Source organism: Panulirus ornatus, chromosome 12, assembly GCF_036320965.1.
Source record: "Panulirus ornatus isolate Po-2019 chromosome 12, ASM3632096v1, whole genome shotgun sequence".
In the NCBI taxonomy this organism is placed as follows: domain Eukaryota; kingdom Metazoa; phylum Arthropoda; class Malacostraca; order Decapoda; family Palinuridae; genus Panulirus; species Panulirus ornatus.
Window position 1 is genome coordinate 16,896,563 of NC_092235.1, and position 25,605 is coordinate 16,922,167.

The 25,605-nt window shown below is 40.6% G+C and overlaps 1 protein-coding gene across 33 annotated transcripts in view; it reads right to left on the reverse strand.

Annotated features, from left to right (window-relative positions):
- The window catches only part of tou (bromodomain adjacent to zinc finger domain 2B toutatis), a 1,094,933-nt gene that overhangs the window by 540,740 nt on the left and 528,588 nt on the right, over positions 1-25,605 (reverse strand). For 28 of the 33 annotated variants that reach the window (XM_071667361.1, XM_071667359.1, XM_071667358.1 and 25 more), the window contains 4 exons: positions 13,747-13,830; positions 13,185-13,373; positions 9,140-9,464; positions 4,619-4,787 (listed from right to left, as the gene is read on the reverse strand). In XM_071667361.1, the coding sequence (XP_071523462.1) occupies positions 4,619-4,787; positions 9,140-9,464; positions 13,185-13,373; positions 13,747-13,830 (767 nt within the window). The remainder of the gene's footprint in view (positions 1-4,618; positions 4,788-9,139; positions 9,465-13,184; positions 13,374-13,746; positions 13,831-25,605) is intronic. The other 5 variants (XM_071667362.1, XM_071667383.1, XM_071667375.1 and 2 more) reach the window with 2 other exon arrangements.

A 25,605-nucleotide genomic window follows, 5' to 3' on the forward strand; every position in this document is an offset into this window, starting at 1 on the left:
CTATTCCTTGCCCTCCTTTCACCCTCCTGCATGTTCAGGCCCCGATCACACAAAATCTTTTTCACTCCATCTTTCCACCTCCAATTTGGTCTCCCTCTTCTCCTCGTTCCCTCCACCTCCGACACATATATCCTCTTGGTCAATCTTTCCTCACTCATTCTCTCCATGTGCCCAAACCACTTCAAAACACCCTGGGGATAGGGGAGAAAGAATACTTCCCACGTATTCCCTGCGTGTCGTAGAAGGCGACTAAAAGGGAAGGGAGCGGGGGGCTGGAAACCCACCCCCACACACATGTATATAAATACGTCCACACACGCAAATATACATACCTACACAGCTTTCCATGGTTTACCCCAGACGCTTCACATGCCTTGATTCAATCCACTGACAGCACGTCAACCCCGGTATACCACATCGCTCCAATTCACTCTATTCCTTGCCCTCCTTTCACCCTCCTGCATGTTCAGGCCCCGATCACACAAAATCTTTTTCACTCCATCTTTCCACCTCCAATTTGGTCTCCTTCTTCTCCTCGTTCCCTCCACCTCCGACACATATATCCTCTTGGTCAATCTTTCCTCACTCATTCTCTCCATGTGCCCAAACCACTTCAAAACACCCTGGGGATAGGGGAGAAAGAATACTTCCCATGTATTCCCTGCGTGTCGAAGAAGGCGACTAAAAGGGAAGGGAGCGGGGGGCTGGAAATCCTCCCCTCTCGTTTTTTTTTTTTTTTTCCCCCAAAAGAAGGAACAGAGAAGAGGGCTAGGTGAGGATACTCCCTCAAGGGCCCAGCCCTCTGTTCTTAACGCTACCTCGCTATCGCGGGAAATGGCGAATAGTATGAAAAAAAAAAAAAAAATATATATATATATATATATATATATATATATATATATATATATATATATACATATATATATATATATATATATATATATATCATAGGGTGGGGGAGGGGGCGAAAATCCTGGGGGCCTTGAAGAATGTGTGGAAGTCGAGAACATTATCTCGGAAAGCAAAAATGGGTATGTTTGAAGGAATAGTGATTCCAACAATGTTGTATGGTTGCGAGGCGTGGGCTATGGATAGAGCCCCTGGGCAGCGTACAGGCCCTGGGGGACCACAGGTGAGGGACTGGAAGGTGGAGATGACCCCTGGGAGGCGTACAGCCCCTGGGGGACCACAGGTGAGGGCCTGGAATTGTGCGCAGGAGGATGGATGTGCTGGAAATGAGATGTTTGAGGACAATGTGTGGTGTGAGGTGGTTTGATCGAGTGAGTAACGTAAGGGTAAGAGAGATGTGTGGAAATAAAAAGAGCGTGGTTGAGAGAGCAGAAGAGGGTGCTTTGAAGTGGTTTGGGCACATGGAGAGGATGAGTGAGGAAAGATTGACCAAGAGGATATATGTGTCGGAGGTGGAGGGAACAAGGAGAAGAGGGAGACCAAATTGGAGGTGGAAAGATGGAGTGAAAAAGATTTTGTGTGATCGGGGCCTGAACATGCAGGAGGGTGAAAGGAGGGCAAGGAATAGAGTGAATTGGAGCGATGTGGTATACCGGGGTTGACGTGCTGTCAGTGGATTGAAGCAAGGCATGTGAAGCGTCTGGGGTAAACCATGGAAAGCTGTGTAGGTATGTATATTTGCGTGTGTGGACGTGTGTATATACATGTGTATGGGGGGGGGTTGGGCCATTTCTTTCGTCTGTTTCCTTGCACTACCTCGCAAACGCGGGAGACAGCGACAAAGTATAATAAATAAAATAATATATATATATATATATATATATATATATATATATATATATATACGCTCATACATGCACATATATATATATACGTATGAATATCAACATTTATTTCTCATTTTACATGACTGCTGTTTCCTGCATCAGGGAGGTAGCATCAGGAAAGATAAAGAATGGCCCATCCACTCATATACACATATATATACACATAAACTCCCATATACACACATATACATATCAACATATGCATATCATACACAGACATATACGCTTGTATATATTCATACTTGCTTGCCTTAATTCATTCTTGGCACTACCCACCCCACAGGACACAGCATCGCTACCACCCACTTCAGCAAGGTAGTGCCAGAAAACAAAAAAAAAAAAGCCACAATTACTCACACTCAGACTAGTTGTCATGTGTAATGCACCAAAACCACAGCTCCCCATCCACATCCATGCCCAACACACCTTTCCATAGTTTACCTCAGACATTTCACATGCCCTGGTTCAGTCCACTGACAGGATGTCGACACTGGCACTGGTATACCACATTGTTCCAATTTACTCTATTCCTTGTGCACCTCTCACCTTACTGCATGTTCAGGCTCCAATCATTCAAAATCATTTTCACCCCGTCTTTCCACCTCCAATTTGATCTGCTTCTCCTTGTACCCTCCACTGCAGACACATATAACCTCTTTATCAACCTTTCCTCACTCATTCTCTTCGTACGTCCAAACCACTTTAGTACACCCTCTTCTGCTCTTTCAACTACATTCTTTTTATTACTACACATCTCTCTTTCCCTTTCATTACTTACTCGATCAAACCATCTTACACCACATATCATCCTTAAACATTTAATTTCAAACACATCCACCCTCCTCAGCACAGCCTTACCCATAGCCCATGCATACCATCCATATAATATCTATTTTTGCTTTCCCAGATAATGATCTTTTCCACACATTCTTCAGCATTTCCTCCACTCAAACTCATACCCCACCAATTTATCCCTCAACTCAGATGAACCTAATAACCTTGCTTTTATTCACAGTCTTAACTTCCATCTTTCACACACCCTTCCAAACACAGACACCAACTTCTACAGTTTCTCACTTGAATCTGCTGCCACCAGTGCTGTATCAGTAGCAAACCTTAACTGACTTGCTTTCCAGGCCCCTCTCATCCTCACAGACTGCATACTCACTGCTCTCTCTAAGGCTTTCACATTTACCCTCACCACCTCAACCTTAAACAAACCGAACAACGATGGTGACATCACACATCCCTGCCACAGACCAACATTCACTTGGAACATTAATTATGACCCAACCTTCCCTTGGAACATTAACTTTGAACCAATTTCCATTTTCATATATTGCTTGAATATTGACAATGAGAATGCAACTGGAAATTCACTATGAAACTAATGGGGTAAGCATTCCTGGAAGATAAATGCTAACATACAATACAGAATTTGTCAAATTAACAGACTATCCAAGGGAGGGCAACTACTATAGCACTTTGTAAGTTTTTAAACCTAATTTATCATCCAGATCTTTACACTCTTGAGCAGTTGAAGCATGAGGTTGCTGAGAATCTGTATCAAACAGATGTAGAAATGACATCTTTGTATCTCCATAATACCCAATTGCTTTTGCTTAGCCAGTGATTACAAATTATGAAACTCCTCTTGACCCTGCTCCATATCATCCACAACAGTATCCTGCACTATCAAAAGTGTAAAGTGTGGCTTTACCCATTTACGTTTCAAAAACTTTCCTCTAAAAATAGAAGCTAAGAAAATGTTTAAACAAACATAATGGACATTTCTAATGCAATGCACTACACATTACTTAACACTTCTCTAGTTAGCCACAACCCAGCAATTCATTTTTCATTCTTCAACACAGGAGCCCTCTAGAAATGAACAAGCTCAATTGTAGACAGGACTTTTTCTTTCTTTTTAGCTGTGACTGAGAGTCCTATCGTAAAAAGTTTTATGTGACTTGCAGATAATGTGTTGTAACACTACGAGTTCAAATTCCTGGAGACTGGGGAGACAGAACATTGCCCTTGTATTCTCCAGCTTGTCGTAAGAGGTGACAAAGAGGGATGGGAGCAATGGGGCTGGAAACTCTCCCCTACTACATTACTTTCAAAAAGAAAGAACACAGGAAAGAGCCACATGATGATCTTTTCTCCTCTAAAGCTCAGTCATCTGTTCTGGATGCTATCTTGCTCACATGAGAAATAGCAAACATGTACGAAAGAAAGAAGTCTGAGTTTCCTTCTCATGACCCAGTAAGAATGATTGGACTGGCATTTAAACATGTCTTTCAGGCTCTGTCAAGCAAAGTTACATTAATCCTAGGTGATCCCGCACTTCATATATCATAATCTGAAAGACATTTCTTTCTTACTCTTATATCACTGGATTTGAATTCCATGTACCCTCTTCCTTCTTCAACTTTCATTATCATTAAGCTCCAGTTAACCTTCCTACACTTTGTATGTTGATAACTTTCAGCAAATATCTAAAACTTTACAAGTTTTACACACCTCAACAAATATGTTTACAAACAAAAATCCATACTGTCCTCCTAACCACTATTAACCAAGAGTAACATGATTAAATATAACCATGGCAACTTAAATGATATGCATCCATATTCAGAAGCTAAAAAAGAAAGAAAAAAAAAAAAAAAAAAAAAAAGTGTTCAGGCTAGTAATTTTCCAATCCTTAACTAGGTATTGGAAAATCATTACTGTCTGGAAAATTTCCAGTTTAAACAGAAAAAGAATTACCCTTAAAGTCAAAACCAATGCCAGCACAAAAAGAGAAAAAAGTTAAAGCTCACCTCTGCTTGTGTTGAGGAACTGTTGGCTGAAGATGATGAGGAGTGAGACTTATGATGAGATGATGGGTGTTTATCAGCTATAAGACTAGCAATGCCGTAGGAGAGGCTTGGTGATGATCCCAAGTCGGAATGGTGTGAGGATATGCTTTCATGGCTTGACAGCGGTGAACTGCACCAAATCCCAAGAAATAATCACGAAACAGAATTATAAATCATATAATTTAACATTAATAATACCAAACATCCAAAAATATGTTTGATTCTGAGTTTCCTTCCTCAGCCTAAAGAGAGTTTGCTGTGGACATTAGTGTTCATAACCCCTATCCAGGCTTCATTTCAGCAATATATTACAGGTACACCACCGATTTTCCGGCACTCTTGGTTCCAAATCCTTGCCAGGTTAACCATGTTGCTGGACCAACCATGGTCACATAATAACAATTCATCAACACACCTCTAGCCCACTAATCATACATCTTCCATGTGTCTAAAGTATACTATGGACTGCTAGAAATTTCAATTAAACAAATATTAAATATTTGAGCACCCTAAGATGGTAAATCTGTCCTTAGATTTTTTTAATCCTGTGGGGTCTTCATCTTCTGTTGTAAGTATTTTCCTAGGTGTGCATTGTCAGAGTAGTGCAGTTTCATCTGCATAATACACCCGCTCAGGACTGAGGTGCTCGTCAGCTACGAGTTTTGCAAATTCATCCATATACTCAGCAGCTCCTTCATGGTTCGCAGACTGCTTTTCTCACACACTTTATTCATGAAAATTCCAAGACGCTTCTTGAATCTTTGAAGCAATCCTTCACTACAGTCACGCTCATGTTGTAATTCAAGTTCTTTATGGAACAACTTAGCCTGGCCCATTATCATGCTACCTGACAAGTCCACTCCATCACTCTGACGCTGTCGAAACCATTCAATCATCACTCAATCATGCTCAGTACTCTTACCATCTTTCATAGTTTTTCTAATCATTTGCTTCTTGGAATCGCTGTCTGCATAGAATTTCAACATTTTCTCCCTTTGCTTCTTTATAATAAACAGTTGATGAACCAATACTGTAGAGGTCACACAGCTTATGCACTGAAACACCACAGTCCATTTTTTTCAACAGTTCTACTTGGATCGATATGGACTGGTGTTTACATTTGACACCACAAATGACACTCTCATATGTCTTAGAAGCCATAGATAGGGTTGAATTTATGCAAAATAAGCTAAGAATCTCACAGAATTGTGGTATCATCATCAACAAGTGCAGTGTAAAGAATGTAAATAACCGCGCCCTACACACAATGCCATCTGTGGCCGCCCAGTAAACGTCTGGTGGCTGCGGTAATTTCAAGTTCCCTCACATAATTTTGTCCAGACTAAAGGAGGTGCTGAACCATCAGTTGCCGGAAATTCGGTGGTGTACCTGTACATGTAAATGGTGACCTCAACCCTCCTAACTACCAAAAATCATTAATTCTTAATTAATGCTGTAAACATGGCTTTGTCATGTTTGTACAATTGGAAACAGATGGCATCAGCCCAAATCAAGCCTCTGCCTAACAACAAACATTATTTGTTAGAGTAAAATGAACTGATTGAGATGACACCCATACCCCTCTCATCTTAAAATTAAATGTCTCACTTCTATAATGTGTTTTGTGAACTCTACAGAGAGGAGAGCACACTAAAACATAATTTTAAGACCTTGTTGCCTCTCTGGCTTGAAGGGGGCAACACCAAGAACAAACAAATTATAGTCTCATATGCACACATCCACTCTTTGCCTATGTATCCACCTACCTGTCATGCAAAAGGTACTGACATCAGAACCTATCATCAACAACCAGCCCCTATAGCCTTACCCAGGGTTTACCTCAACCGCTTCCTATGTTCTATAAACTGGTTCAGCCAACTTACAACATGTCAACCCTCACACATGTTGATCCACATCATTCTATCCTATGGGCACCTCTATAACTCTCCTTAACGTTCAGGAACAGATACCCTAAAGCCTACTTCACTCCAACTTTCCATCACCTGATAGGTCATGTGAATTTAATTTTGGCAATGCATAATGGGAAAAGAGTGGAACAGATAATGGATGCAAATATGAATACAGATCAGAGAACAATGCATTGGTAGATAAAACGTAAACTGGATCAACATATGCTCAAGTGAAATATATTCAATCTAATAAAAGTTATATACAAGTGATGACATGAATTTCACAAGCAATTTAGATTTTTACTAATCAAATAAAATGAAATGAAACCAATTCAATAACAACAAAGTGGGACGAAGTTCTCTCAACAGCAGTAGTGCAAAAACAGAGAACAGTTTTTTACCCTTGTAGAGATCATATGATTACAAGTTTAATGTCATATACAAGAACACATAATACATATAGAGGTGTATACCAAGAGACATAATGCAAAGGATGATTAGAAGAGAATGAAAGAAAAAGTTAGGATATGCCATACATAAAGATAGTTGTTGAAAAAAAAAATGCTGACATCAAATTAATGGAGTGCACAGAAAAGAGAACAAATGAAGAGAAAGTAATTCAAAGCATGGAACAAAATCCAAAAGTTCTATTTGCATATACATAGTACAGCACAATAAATAAGAGATTGGAGCTTTTACATTAGGAGACAATTAAGAAAATGATCACAAAATAATTTGCCTGAAGTTAATTAACCAATGTAAATCAGTACTGAGTACAATAAAGAGGGAGTGCACTGATGACTTCATAAAATGCTCTTACAGATATAAATAGAAAACAATATAACTAAACTGACAGAGAAACCCAAACAAAACTAGTAGTTAGTACTGAGCATTTCCGTCTTGAATGTGACCACCAGCAATATGTTGACATACACCAAGAAATAACTTTAAGGGAAGTAAGTTTTTGAGAGAGGGCTAAGATCACTCTGAAAAAAATTTGCTGATGGTGAATCATTCAAAAAGGGTCTTCAGAAAAGAGTTTCCACACTGATTTTTCGAGGTATGGAGAGATCCAAGCCCTGATAATCCCAAAAGAATACCTCATTTGCCCACAGGACACCAGAGGAGAGAAACAAAGCTTTACTGTACTTAGTAGGCAGCCAACGACCAGGGAGGTATATTAATAGTACTACCTGCCTGGGTAATGGGAGGGTTAGTGACAGCAGTGTAGTAAGCCAGCATTTCAGTGGTTAAGTTGCACTCCCCTGACCCAGGTAGCTGACTTTTCTTTCTGCCTCACCCACACATGGACCACTAGCATTCTGTCTACAAATATGCAATCTCTCCTTCACACAACTCAGACAGTAGCCCTGCCTTTTGCAAAATGGTAAGAGCAATTGATATAAGTGGTATGTAGGAACATTTAGGCTGGAGCATTAGGTAGAAACATTATGTAAAAGTAGTAAGTAAGAACAATAGGCAGGAGCATTAGGTAGATGTAGTCAGTAGGAACATTAGGTAGGAGCTTCTGTAAACACTGCACTAGAGTTGCCCTCAGCCAATGGCCTGTTAAGGGTGAGGCATTTACGGCCAAGAAATGTCACTGGAATTTACTAGTTATGCAGACTCTAGTGGTGTGACCACCACCATGAGGGAGTTCCATGTGGGAACAGACATCAGAGATACAGACAGATATATAGAGATAGATTTAAAGCTTTAGTTGAAAACATGCTCTCAATGAAGTTTATGTGTAAAATCTCAACTTTGAATCTCCAATAATAACCTTAAAGTACACTGTGGAGCTAAAGCTGCCCTAAGGATGATCTAAGGCAAAGAAAAATATGAAAAAGAATTCTATCTCTGTTTGTATCTCCAACACCTGTTCTCACCTAGAACTTCCTCAAAGGGGTGGCCATGACATAGAACCTCCATAACTAGTGAACTCCAGTGCCACTTCTTAGCCTTTGGTGCCTCATCCTTAACAGGCCACTGTCAGAAAGCAGTTCTAGCACAGCATTTGCAAAGGCTCCTACCTTTTGTTCCCCTGATTACTTCTATACCTAATGCTCCTGCCTAATGTTCTTCCCTACTACTTCTATTTAATGCTCCAGACTAAATGTTCTAAACTAAAGCTTTCAACTATTGCATCTACCATATTGCCAAAAGGCAGGGCTAGTGCATAGAGCTCACTGCAAGAAAATCTGGAGCTAAAAAGAATGAGCCATAAGAGTTAAGTGTTATTAAATGAAGAAATTGTATGTTTGTGGACAGAATGCCATTAGTACATGTGTGGGTAAGGCAGAAGGAAAAGACAGCTACCTGGTCAGCAGGGTGCAACTTGACAACCACTTAAGTGCTGGCTCACTAGGCAGCCATTACTAATCCTCCCGATACCCAGGCGGGTAGAACTGGTAACATACCTCCCTGGTCACTGAGTTACATAGAAGTCTTTGAAGAAAGCACCAAATGAAGGTAAAATAGCATCATACTATGAAAGTTAGGGTAACTGAGCCATATCTCAGCAGTGAGATCCTTTCTTAAAAACCTACTGTGTGATAACATTAAACCTCACCTGTAGCGATGTGATGAGGAAGTACTATACGGGTAGCTTGGAGGTCTGCTGGTGTTGGAAGACGAGGAGTGTGAAGAGGATGCCAGACGACTTATTTCTAGGCTAGAGCGACTGCTGTTATTGGATGGCTCTTGCGCTCTACTGGAGAAAGTGGTGGTGGTTGTGGCAGCAGAGCCTCTGTAGCTTAGTGTACTGGTAATACCTTTACTACTGCTGCTGCTGCTGCTACTACTGACACTACTGCTACCAGTCTTAGTATTCTTTTGGGATTTTGAACTGCTACTGGAGGCCTTGCTAGTGGAAAGAGCTGCTGCCATGGCTGCTGCTATGTACAAAAAGAGAGAAATTGATTATCATACATCCTCTGTAATAAGTAAATCAGATTCTAAGAAAAATAACATAATGGTGGTTCTCAAGGATGAAAAACCACTAATTTCCTAAAGGCAAAGCCATATGAGCACCAGAGGGAAAAATCTTGTTCAGGTGTCAAAACATCATTCCTGCCAAATACAGGGTATGCAGTACCAACTAGAATTTAATCCTTTTCAGCAACCATATACTGGGCCTAATAATACTCATTCAGCCCTAACAATCACAGACCAACCTGCCCAGGCCTAAGACATCATAAGAATAAAGATGCAAGAGGAGCCATGTGGCAACCAACTCACATTATTCACTACTCAGGGGAATACGGGTCATGAAAAGGGTTTTGAACAGGATAGTGGGGAAGGAGGGGATCAGTAAAGAAGTGGATGCTCAGACTTTGCTTCCATTACAGAAATGGTCTTTCATACTTCACCTCCATGCTAAGCCATAAAAGTATCAGAAAGCATAACCATGTGAAAAAGGTTTTTAGCAGGTTTGGCCTCTAATTTGGAGTTATTTTATTTCTTTAAAGTGGCATACCTAGACCCAAACAGAAGTTGACTTGAGTTAAGAGGAGCTACTGACTAATAAGTGTGTTTCTTATGCAGTGGCAGTATTGTAACCACTGAGGCAGGAGGTGCTGCAACTGTGGAAAGTATAGAAGCTTAAAATTGGGAAAAGCTATCAAGTTTCCCATTGAGGTAGAAGGTGCAGCTACTAAGGAAAGTAAAGAAGATTAAAGCTGGGAAAAGCTATTAAATTTCAGCACCTCAAGGGGATACTCTAGGTAATACTGAACCTCTAGCTGGTCTCTGTCACACCTGGAAAATGTCTCTGATCACCATATGCAACTTTGCTGAAAATATTCATCTCTCATTTGCCAAGTTTCCTTTTCTTCTTTGAAAGGTAAGAATTTTTCATCTCGAGATGAATCAAAGTATGGCAGTGCAAGTTCTTCAAATCCAAGATTATAGTCCGCATATTTTTCTTAAGTATACTCAAGACACTTTCCACTGGGGGCTCATTCTAAACTCTATTACTTTTCATCTGCATGTTTAAAGCTCAAAAGTCCAGAGACATTCTTTCCTTTTTTGTATCTTTCTTACTAAAGAAAGACTTTTTGTATAACCAGTCCCTCATTTAAATTCATATTTTCATTAGCCATTTCTAAAGCACAATTCTTTAACAAATGGGGAGAGGTTTGGCCACTTAATTTCCAAGACTGGGTCACATAACTTTTCCATTACCCTGTTTATCTATTCCTAATTAACCCACAACCAATTTCTATGAAAGTCATGGTGTCACCCAAGGCCTCTTTCTAAAGGCTACAGCAAGCCCAAGGCTGCACTACTTCCAGTAGCAGAAAAATGCAGATTCCATTGAAGTGACAATTTCTTTGATGGGACTGCACTCCCTATAAAACAGCCTCTCCAAAGGTGACTTTTCACTTGTAGAATAACCTTCAGCAGCTGGAGTCCGGTAACGCCACATACACGTCATAGCATGCTTTAGCATGTGGCACAGCACATTTGCTTAAGTTCCAAATTCTTAAGGTTTCCTGAATTTTTTTTTTTCTTTTTTTTTTTTTGCCGCTGTCTCCCGCGTTTGCGAGGTAGCGCAAGGAAACAGACGAAAGAAATGGCCCAACCCACCCCCATACACATGTATATACATACGTCCACACACGCAAATATACATACCTACACAGCTTTCCATGGTTTACCCCAGACGCTTCACATGCCCTGATTCAATCCACTGACAGCACGTCAACCCGGTATACCACATCGCTCCAATTCACTCTATTCCTTGCCCTCCTTTCACCCTCCTGCATGTTCAGGCCCCGATCACACAAAATCTTCTTCACTCCATCTTTCCACCTCCAATTTGGTCTCCCTCTTCTCCTCGTTCCCTCCACCTCCGACACATATATCCTCTTTGTCAATCTTTCCTCACTCATTCTCTCCATGTGCCCAAACCATTTCAAAACACCCTCTTCTGCTCTCTCAACCACGCTCTTTTTATTTCCACACATCTCTCTTACCCTTACGTTACTTACTCGATCAAACCACCTCACACCACACATTGTCCTCAAACATCTCATTTCCAGCACATCCATCCTCCTGCGCACCACTCTATCCATAGCCCACGCCTCGCAACCATACAACATTGTTGGAACCACTATTCCTTCAAACATACCCATTTTTGCTTTCCGAGATAATGTTCTCGACTTCCACACATTCTTCAAGGCTCCCAGAATTTTCGCCCCCTCCCCACCCTATGATCCACTTCCGCTTCCATGGTTCCATCCGCTGCCAGATCCACTCCCAGATATCTAAAACACTTTACTTCCTCCAGTTTTTCTCCATTCAAACTCACCTCCCAATTGACTTGACCCTCAACCCTACTGTACCTAATAACCTTGCTCTTATTCACATTTACTCTTAACTTTCTTCTTTCACACACTTTACCAAACTCAGTCACCAGCTTCTGCAGTTTCTCACATGAATCAGCCACCAGCGCTGTATCATCAGCGAACAACAACTGACTCACTTCCCAAGCTCTCTCATCCCCAACAGACTTCATACTTGCCCCTCTTTCCAAAACTCTTGCATTCACCTCCCTAACAACCCCATCCATAAACAAATTAAACAACCATGGAGACATCACACACCCCTGCCGCAAACCTACATTCACTGAGAACCAATCACTTTCCTCTCTTCCTACACGTACACATGCCTTACATCCTCGATAAAAACTTTTCACTGCTTCTAACAACTTGCCTCCCACACCATATGTTCTTAATACCTTCCACAGAGCATCTCTATCAACTCTATCATATGTCTTCTCCAGATCCATAAATGCTACATACAAATCCATTTGCTTTTCTAAGTATTTCTCACATACATTCTTCAAAGCAAACACCTGATCCACACATCCTCTACCACTTCTGAAACCACACTGCTCTTCCCCAATCTGATGCTCTGTACATGCCTTCACCCTCTCAATCAATACCCTCCCATATAATTTCCCAGGAATACTCAACAAACTTATACCTCTGTAATTTGAGCACTCACTCTTATCCCCTTTGCCTTTGTACAATGGCACTATGCACGCATTCCACCAATCCTCAGGCACCTCACCATGAGTCATACATACATTAAATAACCTTACCAACCAGTCAACAATAGTCACACCCTTTTTTAATAAATTCCACTGCAATACCATCCAAACCTGCTGCCTTGCCGGCTTTCATCTTCCGCAAAGCTTTTACTACCTCTTCTCTGTTTAGCAAATCATTTTCCCTAACCCTCTCACTTTGCACACCACCTCGACCAAAACACCCTATATCTGCCACTCTATCATCAAACACATTCAACAAACCTTCAAAATACTCACTCCATCTCCTTCTCACATCACCACTACTTGTTATCACCTCCCCATGTGCGCCCTTCACTGAAGTTCCCATTTGCTCCCTTGTCTTACGCACTTTATTTACCTCCTTCCAGAACATCTTTTTATTCTCCCTAAAATTTAATGATTTCCTGAAGTACGATAATAAAATACTGAAGGCCCTTCCATGATACAGTGTAAGTGATAACAATGATAAGATTAAAAATGCAAGAAAGAGGGACTGAAAAGAAATAACTAAATAATAAAGTCCTCCAGCAAATATACTGACCATGCTGAGCTTGTAGGATCTCCAGGTTCATGAGGTGTTCCGGATGAAGACCTCCATATCCCCCAAGACCCCCTGCTGCTGCCGCAACAGCAGCTGCGGCTCCAGCTCCCCCATTGCCACTGCCATGGCCTCCCTGCAACCTGGACAGTAGTTCCATCTGCTGTAGCCCAGCTATGTTCCACCACGCTGCTGTGATGAAGGAAACTCTCAGTGAGAACATTAATCATACAAAGATTTGATTCCTTAAAATATTTTCACCTTCTCCCTAAATCAACACCTGATTCAAGTAAAAAAGACAAAGAATAAAGAATACCTATAATAAGCGGCAATACCACCTGACCAAGAGCTGATTTAAGTTTACTGACTTTAAAACCAACATACACAGAAAGACAGAGGATTACTGAGTTCTACCAGGCCCTTTTTGTTGCTGAAATACACTGGGGTATGATATGCACTCAGAATTAGTCATATAATCCTCTACATTCAATTGTTGTTTGAACATCAAACTTATGACATATGCTTCCACCATACTAAAACCTTAAGCATACCATGTTTAACATACCTGTGAAATTGGAGAAATTTGGCTCATATGAATGAACAGCAGCTCCACTTCTCAAATCACTTTGGTTGTACTGGTTATGTCGATCTTAAAATGACACATGATCTTAAATTGACACATCATTTCAAGAGAGGATGAACTTTTAAACATTACTCACAGAAAAAGCTACATACACTTTACAAAACTTATCATAAATATACTACTTAAGACAGATCAAAGGGATTCAGGCTGCCTGGTTCTAGATCAAAGAAATACAGTAATAAGTTCTGACAGGAAAGACTTTTCTGTGCTGTAGTATAACCTGCATTAAGAAATCCACATTTTTGCTTCATTTTTAGGAAACCCAGCAGGAAGAATTCTAAACACAGCCAACAATACTAAAACTTCTAAATCAAGTTATCCACCAAGGAGGGGTTAATGTGTCCACCAATACTATAAGTAAACACCCAAGATAAAAGCAATGCCATCTACTCAATCTCATCACCTCAAAGCAAACATGATGTGCTCATTCAGAGGGTAATTAGATTTCAAAATGAGTGGAGTGGGAGGCAGAGTTTGGTTTTCTTACCTCTAATCATACCACACCACAAAAAGCCTATCCAGTCAAAACAAATTTTTGACAACAGTAGCCTAAGACCTAATGAGAAATGTGTATGTTATGCATATGGGTGCTGGATGCTCTTCATTCATGATAATAAGTGACAACTAATCAATGCTTATTAGATTAATACAAAGTTTTTACCCCCTTTAAATATGAGTACTAAATGCTCTTCATTCATTGTAATCACTGACAACTGATTAATGTCTATGGGATAAATTTAGTCACAATTACTGTATCTCAAAAGACAACTCTTGCACATGCTGCCTTCTTTTAAAGGATTTATCTTAAACTCGTAAAACATCATAATTTTCACACATAACACACATTCTGAATACATCAAGCAAGAGGAACTGGGTGGGAGAAAAAGGCATACTGATCAACAAAGAAAACAAAACGCAGCTAGTGAAAAAAAAAATTACAATACTGTACATCAGAAAACTTGAACTGAAATCACATATTTGGGAACACTCAGCATACCTAAAAGCAAAAATATAGCTAAATCGATTTTTTAGAATAATCACATATGACCCTACAGCTTTAAATCAGTGCTAAGACTACAAACAAAGAGAAAGCTTAACTGTTTCCTATAACTATGTAAAATAGATTTTGTAAACCCTACAAAGAAAAAGGCAATATACATATTTCAATGCATTAAACTAAACATATTCAACTCAGCAGAACTAAACACATCCAACACATCAGAAGAATAAAAGTAAAAAAGTTCCAGGAAATATTTCCTTTCAAATCATCTTTATCAATTTCCCCACAATTCACGCATGCTCTAAAAAACCTAAGTTATACAAAGACTAATGCACCAATCAATTACGCAATCTAACAATTTTACACAGAAACACGGTAATCATGAAACAAAGTTTTCATAGTAAAGATATGAGCACTAATTTTCTAACAGATATAGCAATATTTCAATCTACATGCACTAACATCTATATGCTGACTACTATGACAAAAACTGAAATTTCAATGTGCATTCGAACAACTATGATAAAATCCAAAACTGCATGCATCTTCTAATAGCTTTGTTGAAAACTTTTACATACATGATTCAAAGAACAGACCTATCCACCTGCTTTTTCATTTACTTCCTTTTGTGTGGGGAAAAACAATGCATGAGCAAAAGATGCCAAATCAAGGCCATCTTGGGTAAACGGAATATCAAATAAAAAAGTGAACAAATTAATTTAAGCTCAAATGTTTGCAGACCAGAATCATAAAATTATCTCATCCTGTAACTGGGTCAAATACCTAATCTATTAAAGCTAAAGAGTAATGCAAAGTAAATTACTTGTACAGCCACGGACTTGTGTGAAAATGTGTTGCTCAACTGACACTAAGTGACCTGATAGCCATATTTAAAGTCAGTTCACAAAATGGAGAAATAAAAGATAATCAAACATGAAAGGCTCCGTGAAAAGTTTACCAACATTTACAGACAGATGACAACAGCTCACCAGGTGAGCTAAAAGGTATAATAACAGCGACCACCAAGTCTTGGCACAATGAAAATTACCATATTCCCTTGCTTAAACAAAACTCAACAACATTATTTTCTTTCTGTATGAGACCCATGCAGGTTACACAATACAAATACTTAAACAACAAAATATTCAATGACATAGTCAAATGAAGACTAGAGGTCTTATTTGCTCCTATACAAACATATCTGACATTTTCATTTGTGGTGTGATGAACTCCTGTAATGTAGTGGTTAGCATTCCTGACCATGATGCATTCACAGGCAGCCCAGGGAGTGTATAGGTTCGAATCCAACCCAGCTGTTCATCCATCCCTAGAGGTAGGTCAATAACATGGATACCTGGCTCAGGATAGAGGAATGCTATTTCGTGTGTGGCAGGGTGGCGACGGGAATGGATGAAGGCAGCAAGGATGGGTATGAACATGTGTGTATATGTCTGTATTCTTATGTATATATGTATACGTGATATGCATATGTACGTATATGAGCATGCGTGGGCATTTATGTATATACATGTGTATGTAGGTGGGATGGGCCATTCCTCATCTGTTTCCATGCGCTACCTCGCTATTGCAAGAGATGGCGTTTAAGTATAAAAAATAAGTAAATATATATATATATATATATATATATATATATATATATATATATATATATATATATATATATATATATGGTGTGGGAGGAAAGTTGTTAGAAGCAGTGAAAAGTTTTTATCGAGGATGTAAGGCATGTGTACGTGTAGGAAGAGAGGAAAGTGATTGGTTCTCAGTGAATGTAGGTTTGCGGCAGGGGTGTGTGATGTCTCCATGGTTGTTTAATTTGTTTATGGATGGGGTTGTTAGGGAGGTAAATGCAAGAGTTTTGGAAAGAGGGGCAAGTATGAAGTCTGTTGGGGATGAGAGAGCTTGGGAAGTGAGTCAGTTGTTGTTCGCTGATGATACAGCGCTGGTGGCTGATTCATGTGAGAAACTGCAGAAGCTGGTGACTGAGTTTGGTAAAGTGTGTGGAAGAAGAAAGTTAAGAGTAAATGTGAATAAGAGCAAGGTTATTAGGTACAGTAGGGTTGAGGGTCAAGTCAATTGGAGGTGAGTTTGAATGGAGAAAAACTTGAGGAAGTGAAGTGTTTTAGATATCTGGGAGTGGATCTGGCAGCGGATGGAACCATGGAAGCGGAAGTGGATCATAGGGTGGGGGAGGGGGCGAAAATTCTGGGGGCCTTGAAGAATGTGTGGAAGTCGAGAACATTATCTCGGAAAGCAAAAATGGGTATGTTTGAAGGAATAGTGGTTCCAACAATGTTGTATGGTTGCGAGGCGTGGGCTATGGATAGAGTTGTGCGCAGGAGGATGGATGTGCTGGAAATGAGATGTTTGAGGACAATGTGTGGTGTGAGGTGGTTTGATCGAGTGAGTAACGTAAGGGTAAGAGAGATGTGTGGAAATAAAAAGAGCGTGGTTGAGAGAGCAGAAGAGGGTGTTTTGAAGTGGTTTGGGCACATGGAGAGGATGAGTGAGGAAAGATTGACCAAGAGGATATATGTGTCGGAGGTGGAGGGAGCAAGGAGAAGAGGGAGACCAAATTGGAGGTGGAAAGATGGAGTGAAAAAGATTTTGTGTGATCGGGGCCTGAACATGCAGGAGGGTGAAAGGAGGGCAAGGAATAGAGTGAATTGGAGCGATGTGGTATACCGGGGTTGACGTGCTGTCAGTGGATTGAATCAAGGCATGTGAAGCGTCTGGGGTAAACCATGGAAAGCTGTGTATGTATATTTGCGTGTGTGGACGTATGTATATACATGTGTATGGGGGGGGGGTTGGGCCATTTCTTTCGTCTGTTTCCTTGCGCTACCTCGCATACGCGGGAGACAGCGACAAAGTATAAAAAAAAAAAAAAAAAAAAATATATATATATATATATATATATATATATATATATACATCTCCCACTCAGGTGCAAGAGGCGAAAAAAAGGGCAAATGAGAGTTGGGGTGAGAGAGTATCATTAAATTTTAGGGAGAATAAAAAGATGTTCTGGAAGGAGGTAAATAAAGTGCGTAAGACAAGGGAGCAAATGGGAACTTCAGTGAAGGGCGCAAATGGGGAGGTGATAACAAGTAGTGGTGATGTGAGAAGGAGATGGAGTGAGTATTTTGAAGGTTTGTTGAATGTGTTTGATGATAGAGTGGCAGATATAGGGTGTTTTGGTCGAGGTGGTGTGCAAAGTGAGAGGGTTAGGGAAAATGATTTGGTAAACAGAGAAGAGGTAGTGAAAGCTTTGCGGAAGATGAAAGCCAGCAAGGCAGCAGGTTTGGATGGTATTGCAGTGGAATTTATTAAAAAAGGGGGTGACTGTATTGTTGACTGGTTGGTAAGGTTATTCAATGTATGCATGACTCATGGTGAGGTGCCTGAGGATTGGCGGAATGCGTGCATAGTGCCATTGTATAAAGGCAAAGGGGATAAGAGTGAGTGCTCAAATTACAGAGGTATAAGTTTGTTGAGTATTCCTGGGAAATTATATGGGAGGGTATTGATTGAGAGGGTGAAGGCATGTACAGAGCATCAGATTAGGGAAGAGCAGTGTGGTTTCAGAAGTGGTAGAGGACGTGTGGATCAGGTGTTTGCTTTGAAGAATGTATGTGAGAAATACTTAGAAAAGCAAATGGATTTGTATGTAGCATTTATGGATCTGGAGAAGGCATATGATAGAGTTGATAGAGATGCTCTGTGGAAGGTATTAAGAATATATGGGGTGGGAGGAAAGTTGTTAGAAGCAGTGAAAAGTTTTTATCGAGGATGTAAGGCATGTGTACGTGTAGGAAGAGAGGAAAGTGATTGGTTCTCAGTGAATGTAGGTTTGCGGCAGGGGTGTGTGATGTCTCCATGGTTGTTTAATTTGTTTATGGATGGGGTTGTTAGGGAGGTAAATGCAAGAGTTTTGGAAAGAGGGGCAAGTATGAAGTCTGTTGGGTATGAGAGAGCTTGGGAAGTGAGTCAGTTGTTGTTCGCTGATGATACAGCGCTGGTGGCTGATTCATGTGAGAAACTGCAGAAGCTGGTGACTGAGTTTGGTAAAGTGTGTGGAAGAAGAAAGTTAAGAGTAAATGTGAAAAAGAGCAAGGTTATTAGGTATAGTAGGGTTGAGGGTCAAGTCAATTGGGAGGTGAGTTTGAACGGAGAAAAACTGGAGGAAGTGAAGTGTTTTAGATATCTGGGAGTGGATCTGGCAGCGGATGGAACCATGGAAGCGGAAGTGGATCATAGGGTGGGGGAGGGGGCGAAAATTCTGGGGGCCTTGAAGAATGTGTGGAAGTCGAGAACATTATCTCGGAAAGCAAAAATAGGTATGTTTGAAGGAATAGTGGTTCCAACAATGTTGTATGGTTGCGAGGCGTGGGCTATGGATAGTGTTGTGCGCAGGAGGATGGATGTGCTGGAAATGAGATGTTTGAGGACAATGTGTGGTGTGAGGTGGTTTGATCGAGTGAGTAACGTAAGGGTAAGAGAGATGTGTGGAAATAAAAAGAGCGTGGTTGAGAGAGCAGAAGAGGGTGTTTTGAAGTGGTTTGGGCATATGGAGAGGATGAGTGAGGAAAGATTGACCAAGAGGATATATGTGTCGGAGGTGGAGGGAACAAGGAGAAGAGGGAGACCAAATTGGAGGTGGAAAGATGGAGTGAAAAAGATTTTGTGTGATCGGGGCCTGAACATGCAGGAGGGTGAAAGGAGGGCAAGGAATAGAGTGAATTGGAGCGATGTGGTATACCGGGGTTGACGTGCTGTCAGTGGATTGAATCAAGGCATGTGAAGTGTCTGGGGTAAACCATGGAAAGCTGTGTAGATATATATATTTGCGTGTGTGGGCGTATGTATATACATGTGTATGGGGGGGGGGTTGGGCCATTTCTTTCGTCTGTTTCCTTGCGCTACCTCGCAAACGCGGGAGACAGCGACAAAGTATAATAATAAAAAAAAAATATATATATATATATATATATATATATATATATATATATATATATATATATATATATATATATATATATATATATTTTTTTCTTTTTCTTTTAAACTATTCGCCATTTCCCGCGTTAGCGAGGTGGCGTTAAGAACAGAGAACTGGGCCTTTGAGGGAATATCTTGCATTCATCTCCCTAACAACCCCATCCATAAACAAATTAAACAACCATGGAGACATCACACACCCCTGCCGCACACCTACATTCAATGAGAACCAATCACTTTCCTATCTTCCTACAAGTACACATGCCTTACATTCTCGATAAAAACTTTTCACTGCTTCTAACAACTTGCCTCCCACACCATATATTCATAGTACCTTCCACAGAGCATCTCTATCAACTCCATCATATGCCTTCTCCAGATCCATAAATGCTACATACAAATCCATTTGTGTATATATATATATATTTATCTATTTTTTATTTTGCTTTGTCGCTGTCTCCCGCATTAGTGAGGTAGCGCAAGGAAACAGACGAAAGAATGGCCCAACCCACCCACATACACATGTATATACATACACGTCCACACACGCAAATATACATACCTATACATCTCAACGTATACATATATATATACACACAGACACAGACATATACATATATATACACATGTACATAATTCATAGTCTACCTTTATTCATTCCCATTGCCACCTCGCCACACATGAAATAACAACCCCCTCCCCCCTCATGTGTGCAAGGTAGCGCTAGGAAAAGACAACAAAGGCCACATTCGTTCACATTCAGTCCCTAGCTGTCATGTAATAATGCACCAAAACCACAGCTCCCTTTCCACATCCAGGCCCCACACAACTTTCCATGGTTTACTTCAGACGCTTCACATGCACTGATTCAATCCATTGACAGCACGTCGACCCCGGTATACCACATCATTCCGATTCACTCTATTCCTTGCACACCTTTCACCCTCATGCATGTTCAGGCCCCGATCACTCAGAATCTTTTTCACTCCATCTTTCCACCTCCAATTTGGTCTCCCACTTCTCGTTCCCTCCACCTCTGACACATATATCCTTTTTGTCAATCTTTCCTCACTCATTCTCTGCATGTGACCAAACCATTTCAAAACACCCTCTTCTGCTCTCTCAACCACACTCTTTTTATTGCCACACATCTCTCTTACCCTTACATTACTTACTCGATCAAACCACCTCACACCACATATTGTCCTCAAATATCTCATTTCCAGGACATCCACCCTGCTGCGCACACTCTATCCATAACCCACGCCTCGCAACCATAACAACATTGTTGGAACCACTATTCCTTCAAACATATCTTGATCACACACAAAATTGTGATCCTTTCCAATATATATATATATATATATATATATATATATTCTTTTTTTTTTGCTTTGTCGCTGTCTCCCGCGTTTGTGAGGTAGCGCAAGGAAACAGACAAAAGAAATGGCCCAACCCACCCCCATACACATCTATATACATACGTCCACACACGTAAATATACATACCTACACAGCTTTCCATGGTTTACCCCAGACGCTTCACATGCCCTGATTCAATCCACTGACAGCACGTCAACCCCGGTATACCACATCGATCCAATTCACTCTATTCCTTGCCCTCCTTTCAACCTCCTGCATGTTCAGGCCCTGATCACACAAAATCTTTTTCACTCCATCTTTCCACCTCCAATTTGGTCTCCCACTTCTCCTCGTTCCCTCCACCTCCGACACATATAGCCTCTTGGTCAATCTTTCCTCACTCACTCTCTCCATGTGCCCAAACCATTTCAAAACACCCTCTTCTGCTCTCTCAACCACGCTCTTTTTATTTTCACACATCTATATTTTATTTCATTTTGCTTTGTCGCTGTCTCCCGCGTTAGCGAGGTTGTGCAAGGAAACAGACAAAAGAATGGCCCAACACACCCACATACACATGTATATACATACACGTCCACACAAGCAAATATACATACCAATACATCTCAACGTATACATACATATACACACACACAGACATATACATATATACACATGTACATAATTCATACTGTCTGCCTTTATTCATTCCCACTGCCACACTGCCACACATGAAAAAACAACCCCCTTCCCCCCTCATGTGCACAAGGTAGCCACATTCAATCACACTCAGTCTCTAGCTGTCATGTAATAATGCACCGAAACCACAGCTCCCTTTCCATATCCAGGCCCCACAGATCTTTCCATGGTTTACACCAGATGCTTCACATGCCTTTCACCCTCCTGTATGTTCAGGCCCCAATCACTCAAAATCTTTTTCACTCCATCTTTCCACCTCTAATTTGGTCTCCCACTTCTCCTCGTTCCCTCCACCTCTGACACATATATCCTCATGGTCAATCTTTCCTCACTCATTCTAATCTCTTCTACTCTCTCAACCACACTCTTACATCCTCGATAAAAACTTTTCACTGCTTCTAACAACTTACCTCCCACACCATATATTCCTAATACCCTCCACAGAGCATCTCTATCAACTCTATCATATGCCTTCTCCAGATCCATGCTCCATACAAATCCATTTGTTTTTCTAAGTATTTCTCACATACATTTTTCAAAGCAAACACCTGATCCACACATCTTCTACCGCTTCTGAAACCACACTGCTCTTCCCCAATCTGATGCTCTGTACAAGCCTTCACCCTCTCAATCAAAACCCTCCCATATAATTTCCCAGGAATACTCAACAAACTTATACTTCTGTAATTTGAGCACTCACTCTTATCCCCTTTGCCTTTGTACAATGGCACTATGCAAGCACTCTGCCAGTCCTTAGGAACCTTACCATGAGTCATACATACATTAAATAACCTTACCACCCAGTCAACAACCATTTCAAAACACCCTCTTCTGCTCTCTCAACCACACTCTTTTTATTACCACACATCTCTCTTACCCATTTATTACTTACTCAATCAAACCACCTCACACCACATATTGTCCTCAAACACCTCATTTCCAGCACATCCACCCTCCTCCGTACAACTCTACCCATAGCCCACGACTCGCAACCTTATAACATTGTTGGAACCACTATTCCTTCAAACATACCCAATTTTGCTTTCCGAGATAATGTTCTCGACTTCCACACATTCTTCAACATTCAGCAAACCTCCATCTCCTTCTCACATCACCACTACTTGTTATCACCTCCCCATTAGCCCCCTTCACTGAAGTTCCCATTTGTTCACTTGTCTTACGCACTTTATTTACCTCCTTCCAAAACAGATGTCATAATGTATTTTGAAAGGGGTTACTTTTTCTCTTTTGAATAAACTTCTGAATTCTGAATTATCCTTCAGAGATACAGCTAAAACCACAACAAGGGATAGTATACACATTGGCACAGTTGTCTAAATCACTGCATCCAGATCTTTTAACCCATTTTATGTAGAACTAATTTCCAGCTATAATCCCGAGGAATGTAAATTCTCCACTACAATACAAAAATGGTAACTGGTCCTTATTTGCTAAATTTTTTCAAGGTAAAAAGCATCAAATTCCATATCTTGTATTAACATTACTTAAAAGACATCTGATAACAGGAAAAAAATATATGAAGAAGTTATTGAAGTATTTGTAGTCTGACACCTGCAGGATGGTATCAATATGCTAAAGTGTAAGAGATCTCTTGCTCTGTAAACTCATAATGAGCATGAAAAAGAGAATGTGCTGGATTTAAAGGTATGGTAAGCAGCTCTGCCATGCCAACTCACAAGCACTTGTCAAAAACATTGTATAACATCTTTATGTATCTTTATCATAATACATAATACTCATCTATAATTTGACATTATAATATACTATAACTTACCTAACATTAAAGGGCCTGCCCTGCACTGTTATCTCATCTATGTATTATCAGTGCATATCTTTATCTACACATTATGATATATAAAATTTACACAGCATATCTTCAAAATAAAATTTAATGATACTCTCTCACCCCAACATTCATTTGCCCTCTTTTTCACCTCTTGCACCTTTCTCTTGACCTCCTGTCTCTTTCTTTTATACATCTCCCACTCAATTGCATTTTTTCCCTGCAAAAATCATCCAAATGCCTCTCTCTTCTCTTTCACTAATAATCTTACTTCTTCATCCCACCACTCACTACCCTTTCTAATCAACCCACCTCCCACGCTTCTCATGCCACAAGCATCTTTTGCGCAATCCATCACTGATTCCCTAAATACATCCCATTCCTCCCCCAGTCCCCTTACTTCCATTGTTCTCACCTTTTTCCATTCTGTACTCAGTCTCTCCTGGTACTTCCTCACACAAGTCTCCTTCCCAAGCTCACTTACTCTCACCACCCTCTTCACCCCAACATTCACTCTTTTCTGAAAACCCATACAAAAACCCATACAGATGTTCTGGAAGGAGGTAAATAAAGTGCGTAAGACAAGGGAGCAAATGGGAACTTCAGTGAAGGGCGCAAATGGGGAGGTGGTAACAAGTAGTGGTGATGTTAGAAGGAGATGGAGTGAGTATTTTGAAGGTTTGTTGAATGTGTTTGATGATAGAGTGGCAGATATAGGGTGTTTTGGTCGAGGTGGTGTGCAAAGCGAGAGGGTTAGGGAAAATGATTTAGTAAGCAGAGAAGAGGTAGTAAAAGCTTTGCGGAAGATGAAAGCTGGCAAGGCAGCAGATTTGGATGGTATTGCAGTGGAATTTACTAAAAAAGGGGGTGACTGTATTGTTGACTGGTTGGTAAGGTTATTTAATGTATGCATGACTCATGGTGAGGTGCCTGAGGATTGGCGGAATGCATGCATAGTGTCATTGTACAAAGGCAAATGGGATAAGAGTGAGTGCTCAAATTACAGAGGTATAAGTTTGTTGAGTATTCCTGGGAAATTATATGGGAGGGTATTGATTGCGAGGGTGAAGGCATGTACAGAGCATCAGATTGGGGAAGAGCAGTGTGGTTTCAGAGGTGGTAGAGGATGTGTGGATCAGGTGTTTGCTTTGAAGAATGTATGTGAGAAATACTTAGAAAAGCAAATGGAACTGTATGTAGCATTTATGGATCTGGAGAAGGCATATGATAGAGTTGATAGAGATGCTCTGTGGAAGGTATTAAGAATATATGGTGTGGGAGGCAAGTTGTTAGAAGCAGTGAAAAGTTTTTATCAAGGATGTAAGGCATGTGTACGTGTAGGAAGAGAGGAAAGTGATTGGTTCTCAGTGAATGTAGGTTTGTGGCAGGGGTGTGTGATGTCTCCATGGTTGTTTAATTTGTTTATGGATGGGGTTGTTAGGGAGGTGAATGCAAGACTTTTGGAAAGAGGGGCAAGTATGAAGTCTGTTGTGGATGAGAGAGCTTGGGAAGTGAGTCAGTTGTTGTTCGCTGATGATACAGCGCTGGTGGCTGATTCATGTGAGAAACTGCAGAAGCTGGTGACTGAGTTTGGTAAAGTGTGTGAAAGAAGAAAGTTAAGAGTAAATGTGAATAAGAGCAAGGTTATTAGGTACAGTAGGGTTGAGGGTCAAGTCAACTGGGAGGTAAGTTTGAATGGAGAAAAACTGCAGGAAGTAAAGTGTTTTAGATATCTGGGAGTGGATCTGGCAGCGGATGGAACCATGGAAGTGGGAGTGAATCATAAGGTGGGGGAGGGGGCGAAAATCCTGGGAGCCTTGAAGAATGTGTGTAAGTCGAGAACATTATCTCGGAAAGCAAAAATGGGTATGTTTGAAGGAATAGAGGTTCCAACA